This window comes from Mustela erminea, chromosome X (assembly GCF_009829155.1).
Source record: "Mustela erminea isolate mMusErm1 chromosome X, mMusErm1.Pri, whole genome shotgun sequence".
Taxonomy (NCBI): Eukaryota; Metazoa; Chordata; class Mammalia; order Carnivora; family Mustelidae; genus Mustela; species Mustela erminea.
In genome coordinates this window covers 41,535,416-41,546,819 of record NC_045635.1, presented here as the reverse complement: position 1 = coordinate 41,546,819, position 11,404 = coordinate 41,535,416, and the positions used below count along the sequence as shown (strand labels likewise).

General features: G+C 43.6%; 1 protein-coding gene across 5 annotated transcripts in view; it reads right to left on the bottom strand.

Moving 5' to 3' along the window:
• Window positions 1–4,220: 4,220 nt before the first annotated feature.
• ZNF157 (zinc finger protein 157) overlaps window positions 4,221–11,404 on the bottom strand; it is a 30,782-nt gene continuing 23,598 nt past the window's right edge. For 3 of the 5 annotated variants that reach the window (XM_032330463.1, XM_032330460.1, XM_032330459.1), the window contains 3 exons: window positions 6,769–6,895; window positions 6,383–6,478; window positions 4,221–5,449 (listed from right to left, as the gene is read on the bottom strand). In XM_032330463.1, the coding sequence (XP_032186354.1) occupies window positions 4,227–5,449; window positions 6,383–6,478; window positions 6,769–6,895 (1,446 nt within the window). In that variant the 3' untranslated portion in view covers window positions 4,221–4,226. Of the gene's footprint in view, window positions 5,450–6,382; window positions 6,564–6,768; window positions 6,896–11,404 lie in introns of all 5 variants that reach the window. The other 2 variants (XM_032330462.1, XM_032330461.1) reach the window with 2 other exon arrangements.

Genomic DNA, 11,404 nt, shown 5'->3' with positions numbered 1-11,404 from the left:
GAGACACAGAACTTGTGGTTAAAGGGAGGAGATTTAGCTGACATAATGATTCAACTGAAGAGAAAAAAAAAACGTGATGCATCCTCAAGGAGTTCATACTCTGCTAGTGGCTAATAAATAAAAAGACTCTTTGGGGTACCTGGGTAGCACAGGTGGTTAAGCTTCAACTCGGTTTTGGCTCAGGTCATGATCTCAGGGTCATGAGATGGAGCATTGGGCTCCACACTCAGCCTGGAGTCTGCTTAAGATTCTCTGTCCCTCTCCCTCTGCCCCTCTGCACTGTGCTTATGCTCTCTCCCCCCTCTCTCACTAATAAATCAATACATCTTTAAAAATCAGTCAATCAAAAGACATTGGTATATGGTCAGCAGATACAATGACAGGCTGTAGTGGGGGGTCAGGAGACACAGTGATGGGGGCTCTTTTAAGCAGACACCACTGGGTCTCAAGGTTAAAAATCTTGAAGCTTGGTAAATAGGGGATCAGAAGACAGAGTGACGTCATCTGAGTTCTGCAGATACTGTATTGGGGCTCAGAAGGATCAAGCTCACCACACCAGTGGATAATTGAGGAACAGCAGATAGAAACTGGTGCAGTTGTACTGTGCTGTGGGTACATGGTGGGGTCAGACACTGACTACAGGTGGCTGATAAACATCACCATAATGAGCGCATCCAATGTGGTTAGAACACATTGGGTTGACTATATCGTATGGTGGCCAAGAGGGGAGCAGTAGACACTGCCGATATGGGTCAACAGACACTACATTCAGTCTAACAGAAGGCGACTAGACACATTACTGTGAGTTAATGGGAGGTCAGCAGTCACCGTGCTCAATCTAAAGGAAGGCAAAAAACCCCCGTGATACTGAGTTAATGGAATATCGTCAGTCACAAAGCTGGAGGCTAAAGGGGTGAAAAGACACTCTGCTGTGAGCAAACGGGTCAGCAAAAATTGTAATGGCAGTGAAAAGGGGTGGTGAGACATGATGCTCCGAGCTAACGGGGAGTCAGCAAACTTTGCTGGATCAAAAAGTTGTGATAAGACAAGATATTGTGAGCTGATGGTATAGGTCACTGTACAGACACTGTGCTCTAGGCCCACAGAAGTGAAAAGAAATGCTGTAGGTTAATGGGGCTGACATATCCTGGGGTAAAACCTACTGTGGCGGTGGCTAATGGAGGATCAAGAGGAATTGTGCTTAAGCCATTAGGAGTCAAATACACACAGTAGTGTTGGCAGCGAGGGTGCTAACCAAGGGTAAGCATAAACCATCACAGGGCCTCAGTGAAGGTCACCTTCATGAAGCAAGGCCATTTCAAAAGCCTTCAGAGGACTAAGTCTCCCATTGCCAGTGTTCTTATCTGATCTAGTGGTCAAGATTCCTGGTTTTCTCCCTGGAAGCCCACATATGGCTCCTGTTGTGGGAACCCATAACATTTGTATTGTTGCTTTTAAATTTTAATTGAGATATAATTTATATCAATAAAGTGCACAAATCTTAAATTTACTCATTTAATAATTTAATATGCATTCCAATCAAGATGCAGAATAGTTCTTTCACCCCCCAGGAAGGTCCCTCCTACACCGTAGGATTTAATTCCCATCCCACAGGCAACCACCGATCTGCTTTCTGTCACTGTAGATTACTTTTATTTATGTTTGACATTTTCCATAATAATAAGAATAAGAATAATAATTTTAAAACATAAAATTGAAGTTTTTTAAATGGTTGAGCTGAAGATTAAAAGAATAAATAAGATAACATCTTGATAAATGTAATTAATACTCAGTAAATGAGGGTTAGGGAATGCTGTTTAAAAAATGCATAAAGTATAATATACACATTCACGTGTATGCTGTATTTGGAGGCATCTGATGATTAATCCAAATATCCTGGGTCTTCATATTTATTATGAAACATCCAGGAAACAAAACAAAGACATGTACTTAATTTAGCATCAATTTACTATAGCATAGTGCTACAAAATACTAATGGCAAAGGATTAACTTTTGTGGATCAAAATGGTGCATTAGAAAACATTCCCAGGGTGCCTGGCTGGTTCAGTTGGTAGAGCATATGACTCTTGACCTTGGGATCATGACCTGGAGTCCCATAGTGGGCCTAGAGCTTACTTAAAAAAGAAAGAAAAAGAAAAAGATAAGCTTTACAAAAAAAAAAAAGAACACATTTTCCAAGTTGAGAGTTTGGGTATACACTAATAAACCTCCACTAAAGGGTATTTTTCAGGCAAAGAAGAAAATGATCCTGGATGGAATGCAGAAAGGAATGAAGAGCAACCAAGATGGCAAACAAGTGGGTAAAATGAAATGAACATATAAAACAAAAATGTTTTGTGGGGATACATGACTGTATCTGTGTATGTGTGTATATGTTTGTGTGTATATATATATATACATATACACATATATATAATATATACATATATTACATATAAATATATAAACCCCATAATACATTATTACATTTTAAAATATATATGTACATACAGCTATATGAGCAAAGTTTCTATTAAAAATTAATATGGGGAAAACCATAAAATACTATCAAAGGTCAAAAAGGCGACTTAAAAAATAAAAAGACAAACCATATTCATGAATACAACAGCTTCAAGCCATTTTACACCTTTCAGACTGGCCACAGTTTGAAAGACTGCTAATAAGTCCTGGTGAACACATGGGAAAATGTAAACTTCATCTCAAACTGCTCATGAGAATGTAAGTTAGTACAACCTAGAAGGGGAAAAATCCAATTATTTAACAAAGTTGAAAAACTTCTGCATCAATCTGAAGAACCCAGCTAGGGGACAGAAACAATACCAGTTATTTTTTAATGCAAAGAGCTTATTATAAAGACTTTTTAGCTAGTCGCAGAGTTACTAACCATGTAACTGAAAAGATAGGGAACATTAAAATTATCGTGGCGATAGCAACTCCAGGAAGCAGCTGGGCTAAGGTAACAAGGGAAGAAACTGGAATTGAAAAGTTGGAGGAGTAATGTCATGTGGGTGGGACTCACACCTCTAGGGAGGTGGCACTGGCCAGCGGCTGCCAGCGTCTCTGAGGGGGTGGGAGGCGTACTGTACGTAGGGGGTTCCATGGGTGATGGAAATCTACAACCTGGATTAAACTACCACCACCGGGAGGAACTGCTGCTGGCCAAGGGAAGAAGTAACACTGGGCTGACACTCAGATGAACAGGGAGCTAACAGGAAGGGGAAAAAAAAAGAGCAGGTCCCTTCTTCCTTCCTCATCCTCAAAGTTTATATTTAGTATCTCTTATTGGGAAGACTCAACAGGAAGAACATGGCAAGACAGAAACATGTTTTGTAGAGTCACAGCCCAAGCACCACAAAGCACAGTGTAGAAGGGGGATGTTAGAGCGAGGGCACAAGAGCTGAATCACTTAAACACTGCCTACACTCTATGACCCATCAGTTCCGTTTTTAGATTTAGACACCAAACACAGACACGATACAAATGTCTTGCACCAAGAGAATGCAGAGAGAAATGAATGGACCAGACCTATATTTATCCGTGTGGACAGACCCTGGAAAGGTAACATTTCATGAAAGGAGCAAGCTGCAGAACTTTCAACACCGTGTGATACCATTCAAGTAAAGTTTTTAAACACAATAGGGTATTATATATTGTACAGTTCACAGTATACACACAAAAATTCTCAGGGTAGATGACAAATTCTCAATGTTGAAAGGAAAACCTTAACTTTAGAAGAAAGAATAGGAGAATATTCCCACCCTGAATCTGATCCATATTCCAACATAAAACCTCAGCAGAAGACTTAACAAAATTAAACAACCAGGCACAGTCCGTGAGGACATATCTGTAACACACATAACTGAAAAAAGATATTTATATTCTCATATAGTAAAAAACAAAGCCAATGGACACTTAAGCCAAGAAGTAAAAGAGAAGCGGCCCATTAAAAACAATGAGCAAAGGATAGAGCACTGTCAGTGCACAAAAGAAAAAACTGAAATGGCCAACCAGCAGACAAGAAGCTATGCCACCATACCATAGGGAAATGGGAAATCCAAATGAAATGAAAATGACAATGAGCTATCCCCTAACAGGAACTGGGATGTATTTTCACACCAGTGTAGGAGCCAAACTGTTACAGGTGTACTTTGGGTGCAGGGTGACCAGAGGACCCAAAGGGCTTGATCAAATAGTGATGGGAGCCTTCACAAAGAAGCTTTCTCCATTGTACAAGGCAAGGGCCGGCCTACATGCGTTCTCTGATGTTCTGTGAGGTGTGCTTTCCGGCAAAAGGCTTTCCCACATTCCCGACATTCAAAGGGTCTCTCTCCTGTGTGAATTCGCTGATGTTCGATGAGGCGCACTTTCACGTAGAAGGCATTTCCGCATTCGCTACATTCGTAGGGTTTCTCTCCAGTATGAGTTCTCTGGTGTTGACAAAGAGATTTCTTCATACTGAAGATTTTTCCGCATTCGCTACATTCATAGGGCTTCTCTCCTGAATGCATCCTCTGGTGTTCAATGAGGCGTGCTTTTACGTAGAAGGCGTTACCACATTTATTACACTCATAAGGTTTCTCTCCTGTGTGAATTCGCTGATGTATCCCAAGAGATGAGTGTACCCTGAAAGATTTCCCACATTCATTGCACTGATAGGGTTTTTCACCTGTGTGAGTCCTCTGATGATTATTGAGAGTCATTTTCATTCTGAAGAATTTCCCACATTCACCACATTTATAGGGTTTCTCGCCTGTGTGAATTCTTTGATGTTGGTTTAGGGATTTCTTTGCACGGAAGTTCTTCCCACAGTCCCCGCATTCGTATGGTTTCTCCCCTGTGTGAGTTCTCTGGTGCTGGGTAAGGGATATCTTAACTCGAAATGTCTTTCCACATTCACTACACTCGTAGGGCTTCTCTCCTGTGTGAGTTCTCTGGTGAATCATGAGGGTTGCCTTCTCAGAAAAGGTTTTCCCACATTCGGTACATTCATAAGGTCTCTCTCCTGTGTGCGTTCTCTGATGTAGAATTAGTTGTGACTTCCTGCCGAAAGATTTCCTACATTCGTTACATTCAAAGGGTTTCTCCCCTGTGTGAGTTTTCTGATGAGCAATGAGGTATGACCTTGCCCTGAAGGTCTTTGCACAATCTGCGCATTCATAAGGTCTCTCCCCTGTGTGTATTCTCAGATGTTCAATAAGGTTTGATTTCCGGCAGTAAGCTTTCCCACATTCGTGACATCCAAAGTTTTTTACCCCTGTGTGTGCCTTTTTAGGACCAACAAAGCCTGTTTTCTTGTAGAAGATTTTCCCGTAACCATTATATTCAACAGCTTGGTCCAAAGTTTGAATCTTCTGATGCCGGAGGTCATTATCATGCCCAAGGGCATTACCCCCAACAGAACTGTTGTCACACAGCAGTGAGAGAGATCCTTTAAAAACAAATCAGATCACCTTTTCACTTAAAACTCAACAACGGCTTCCCCTGTCACAGTATCAAATGAAAGTGCTGCATAAAGTCTATTTAAAAAGTGCTTAACAGAGCCTAAAAATCTCCACATGATTGGCCCCCAGCTAACTCTCTTGATTTTGCCTCTCACCACCCACTGTTAAGTTGCATTGGCCTCTTCGCTATTTTTAGGATATACCACTCAGACCAGACCTGACAGGTACTATCCTCTCTACCCAAAATATTCAAAATCTCCATGGTTCTGTCTCTCTCCCATCACTGATGTTGGCGGACTCATGTTAACCTCACCAAAGAGTCTTCCCTGAGCACATTCTCTACAAGCACAGAACCATCACTAGCCAGCTTTCATATCTTGCACGGATTTTCTTTTTACCACCAAACATGATGTATTTGTCTCTGCTCCCTTTCCCTCATCAGACTGCAAGCTCCAGGAGATCAGAGCTGTTAGGTCATTCGCTGCTGGACCTCCACACCGTGAACGTGACCAGATTAGAGCGGATACTCATTTAAGATTTGGTGGAACACTAAATGAATGAATGAGTGAAGGCCCGACAACAGAAGGCGTCCCAGGCAACAGAGGGAAGGAAGGCAATTTCGAATACTAAAGAGAGGCAGAACAGCTAAGAATGTCAGAGATGAGGCGGGCAGGGATAGATAAGAATGGCAGATAACTACAGAAATCAAAATAAAAGCGCACGGAGCACGTGAGCGTGAGCATAACTGGCGTGTGTGATTTAGGGATCTGAAGTGCGCGAACCTTACGTGGCCTCCAGTCGTTTCCAAAGCACGAGGGCCTCTAAAAAGAGAGTACCAGAGAACACCTCCCAGAGTGTTTTGACCTGCATTTCTGGGCTCTCATTTCCCGTTTCCATATGTCTGGCTACTGCACACTCACCTGGGTAACCAGGGCCTGGCGATTCCTCCTCTAATATCCACAGCTCTTCCCCTCGCTCCAATTTGAAGATCATCTCTGGTTTGGCCACGCAGAGGCCTGTTAATGGGAAATGGCACAGGACATGGGCCAAGTTGTCTGAGCTTAGGGCCTCTGATGGAGGAGGAAGGTGCATCTTCGTGAGCTGCACAAGGAAGGGGGCCCATTTAAACCTTTCACTGGGGGGAAGCGATGACACACACACTTCCCGGTGCCCCCAACTGATCAGTCACCTGGGACCCCTGCATCTAGAACTCGAGCATCATCAACGTCTACAAAGGCTGCACACATCCCAGTAACCAAGACAGGACACACATGCGACCGGGAGTGACATGGGAGATAATCCTCACCCACAGACGCCAGGTTGCTGTAGTTCTCCAACATGACATCCTTATGCATGGTCCTCTGAGCGGGGTCCAGTCTGTGCCATTCCTGTCGGGTAAAATCCACAGCCACGTCCTCAAATGACACAGATCCCTGTAACAACAATCTGCAAGGATCAGAATGGGACACACAGAGAAGATGTGTGGGAACTAATTCCACGGAGCACTAATGTAATAAGAGTTAACTAGGAGTTGGGGCGCATGGGTGGCCCAGTGGGTTGAGCCTCTGCCTTTGGCTCAGGTTATGATCTCTGGGTCCTGGGGTCGGGTCCCGCATCGGGCTCCCTGCTCAGTGGGGAGCCTGCTTCTCCTTCTGCCTGTCTCCCCGCTCATGTTTTCTCTGACAGATTAATAAAATCTTTAAAAAAAAAAAAAAAGGAATAAGATGGAGTGCCTGGGGACGCCTGGGTGGCTCAGTTGGTTAAGCAGCTGCCTTCGGCTCAGGTCATGATCCCAGGGTCCTGGGATCGAGTCCCACATCGGGCTCCTTGCTCGGCAGGGAGCCTGCTTCTCCCTCTGCCTCTGCCTGCCTCTCTGTCTGCCTGTGCTCGCTCGCGCTCTTTCCCTCTGTCACTGAAAAATAAATAAAATCTTTTAAAAAAAAAAAAAAAAAGATGGAGTGCCTGTTCTCAAAGACCTCATGCCCCAATAAAGAAACTTGTATATAAACACATTCTTGCCAGGTGCCTGGGTGGCTCAGTAGGTTAAGCGTCTGCCTTCAGCTCAGATCATGATCCCAGGGTCCTGGGATCAAGCCCCGCATCAGGGTGCCTGCTCAGCAGGAAGCTTGCTTCTCCCTCTCCCCTTCTCTCTGCTTGTGTTCCCTCTCTCACCATCTCTCCCTCTTGTCAAATAAATAAAATCTTTATTTTTTAGCACACGGGAGCTGTGCTAGACACGTGTGCAGGGTGCAGCGGGCTTTCACAAGGGATGGAATGGGAGTCTACTTTGTGTATCAGATTCAGCTCGATTCAGCTTCATTTGGGGAGACAGAGCTTTGAATCCCTAAACAAGAATACAATTTCCCCCCACAAACATGGGGCAATCACATAAGAAAAGGCAGGAAAACAGGAAACACACATGGTGAGTTAGGGAACCTCACATAGAACAGTGTGACGGAAAACAGCACTTCAGGCTACAATGAAATAAAGGCTGTGGAGACACTCAGGGGCCAGAGAGTGGAGGGAATCTGGGGCTCTTCTTCCCTACACATTATCAGTCTCTAAGATATTTGACTGCATACACCATCAGAATATTTTCTGACCTTGGCACAATATATTCATACTTATAAATTATATAGAAGTACTGTCAAGTGGGGGAAAAGCACAGAATATTAACTCCCAGAAAAATGGCGTGAGCAGATGGGTTGGGGCTGGTGGCACATATTGAGATTAGCAAAACAAGAGAGATACTAGGCTGGCAGAAGGGGAAATTAAAATAGATCTTGGACCTCAGCTGGAGTGTTTATGACACATACTGATAGACATCCAGCTGGCAGGTGGGTATATGATTCTGAAGCTCCGAAGAGAAGGCCAGGATAGGCCAAGGCTTGGGAGGCAATCACATTTCAGTACCAGCTGAAACCACCAGAATAATCTGGATAGCTAAGAAAAAAACAAAGAGCTTGAGAAAACAAGTACTGAGTCAGCAGGGACACCAAAATGGCAGGGAGCTTGAAGGAGGGTACTGTGGGACAGAGAGAATGGGAGAAGTCCTGTTTGGGTTTTTTTTTTAATGCAATCCTGCCCCAAAGTCAGCCCCAGAGTCAAAGCCACAAGCTTTGTAGAAGCAGACACCTCGCACTCTGAGGAAGAGAAATCTTTTTCTTTAGCAACGAGAATAGTGCTCTGAAGAGTGTGGAAAGGAGAACGCCGGGGTGGTTCAGTCGGTTAAGCGTCTGCCTTCGGTTCTGGTCCTGATCGCAGGGTCCTGGGATCAAGCTCCACATCGGGCTCTGTGCCCAGTGGGAAGCCTGCTTCTCCCTCTCCCACTCCCCCTGCTTCTGCTCCCTCTCTTGCTGTGTCTCTCTCTGTCAAATAAATAAAATAAAATAAAATAAAAAGCGACTGCCTTTGGCCCAGGTCATGATCCGGGCGTCCCGGGATCGAGTCCCGCATCAGGCTCCCAGCTCCATGTGGAGTCTGCTTCTCTCTCTGACCTTCTTCCCTCTCATGCTCTCTCTCACTCTCTCTCTCCCTCAAATAAATAAATAAAATCTTTTTTTTTTTTAAGAGTATGGAAAGGATCCACATTGCCTTTTCTCTAACCACCTCCCCACTTGGCCCTGAGGGTAAACACAGTTATAGAAAGTGAGAGCCAAAGTGGAGAAATTAAAGCCCTAAGTCTCCAGCCAAAAGACCATGGAGGGGACCGTGGGGGAGCGGGATCGTGGAAGGGAGGAATTGCTCTAATAAAATAGCCTAGAATACATGAAACAAAACAAAAAAGAACTGGAAGGAAAAAATGGGCAACTCCACATTTACAGCTGTTGACCTTCGACACTTCTTTTACTAATAAAAGTAACTAGAAGACAGAAAATCAGCAGGGATATAGAAAAACTGAACACCAACCAACTGACTTTGCAGAGCATTCCACTCAAAAATATAGAAATTAATTATGTTTCTTCAAATACACATGGAATATTCACCAAGCTAGAACACACCCAGCATCATAAAACAAACCTCAACACATTCCAAGGCCCGTTGGGTCCCAAGTTGACCTGGAACAACCAACTCTGAGATATATTTTAATAAAACAATTAGAATTTAGAGACAAGGAAACTATTCCCTCAGGGCCTCCAGGCAAAAAGATGAAATAACTCCCAAGACAAGAGAATTAAACTGGCATCAATTTCGCAAGACACAAAGCAGTAGTAATGTAGCACTTTCAAGAAAGTGAAGGGGGAAAAGTACCAACAAAGGCAATCCGATGCTTTAGACTTGATACTCTTCAAGTATCGAGGCTATCAGAAGAACAGCTGAGTGGGCCAAAACACTGGTGCCCTCCCCAAGGAATTTCATAGAGCTGCACCATCCAATTTGGTAGCCACTAGACACATGTGGTTATCGAAATTTAAGTTTTGATGAATTAAAATGGAGTAACATAGGAAATTCAGTCTCTCAGTCGCATCAGGCATATTTCCAGTGTTCAGTAACCACATGTGGCTAGTTACAGTCCTGGACAGTAGAGACCCAGAACATGCTCATCGCTGCCGGAAATGCTATTGGCCAGCCCTGTACCATCCAACCAAAACCAATGAACGGGAAAATTCTGGCAAAAGCCTAACAGTGAGCATTCCATATACTAATTGTAAAGCTAAGACTAAAACAAGGTCGAAAGACAATGTATAAACTTGAAGTTGTCCTGACAAAGTAGAAGAACAAAGAAAAATGGAAGAATAGAAAGAAAAAGAGAAAAGATGAGTAAGATCATTGACTTCTATATAGGCAAAGCTGAGATACAAATTAGATGTTATCAAAGATTAATAAGGAAAAAAAGGTAGGGCCATCTGGTTGGCTCGGTTGGTGGAGCGTGTGACTCTTGAGCTAGGGGTTGTAAGTCTGAGGCCCATAGTGGGTGTAGAAACTACTTAAAAATAAAATCTTAAAAGGTAAACAGGTACAGCCGTTATGGAAAACAGTATGGAGGTTGTTCAAAAAATTAAAAATAGAACTAGATGATCCGGCAGTCCCCCTTCTTGGTATGTATCTGAAGGAAGTGAAATCACTATCCCAAAGAGATATCCGTGTTCCCATGGTCACTGTAGCAGTATTCACAATAACCAAGATATGGTCCATCGGTGGATGAAGGGATAAACACCTGGTTTATATATACAACCAGATTGATTGAGACATGACAAAGAAGGAAATCCCACCATTTGCAACAAATTAGATGAAACTGGAGGACATGATGCTAAGTAAAATGAATCAGACAGGGGCGCCTGGGTGGCTCAGTTGTTAAGTGCCCACCTTTGGCGCAGGTCAAGATCTCAAGGTCCTGGGATCGAGCCCCGCCTTGGGTTCCTGCTCATCGGGAAGTCTGCTTCTGCCTCTTCCTCTGCCTGTTGCTCCCCCTGCTTATGCTCGCTCTCTCACCCTCTCTTGCTCTCTCTCTGACAAATAAATAAATAAAATCTTTTTTTTTAAAAGGAAATGAATCAGAGAACATCAAATATTGTATGACCTCACTTGTATGTGAAGTCTTTCTTAAAAAGGTCGGATTCATAGAAGCAGAGAGGAATGTTACCAGGGGGATGGGGGAAATGAGGACATGTTGGTCAAACAATACAAAGTCAGCTGTGTAGATTAGAATAAAGTCTAGAGATCTATGGGCATCTGGCTGGCTCAGTCAGTGGAGCGTGCGACGTTTTTTTTTTTTTTTTTAAAGATTTTATTTATTTATTCAACAGAGATCACAAGTAGGCAGAGAGGCAGGCAAGGTGGGGGGAAGCAGGCTCCCTGCGATCCCAGGACCCTGGGATCATGACCTGAGCTTTAACCTACTGAGCCACCCGGGCGCCTTGGAGGGTGCGACTCTTGATCTCAGGTTGTGAGATCTACACCCACGCTGGGTGTAGAGATTACTTAAAAATAAAATCTTTAGA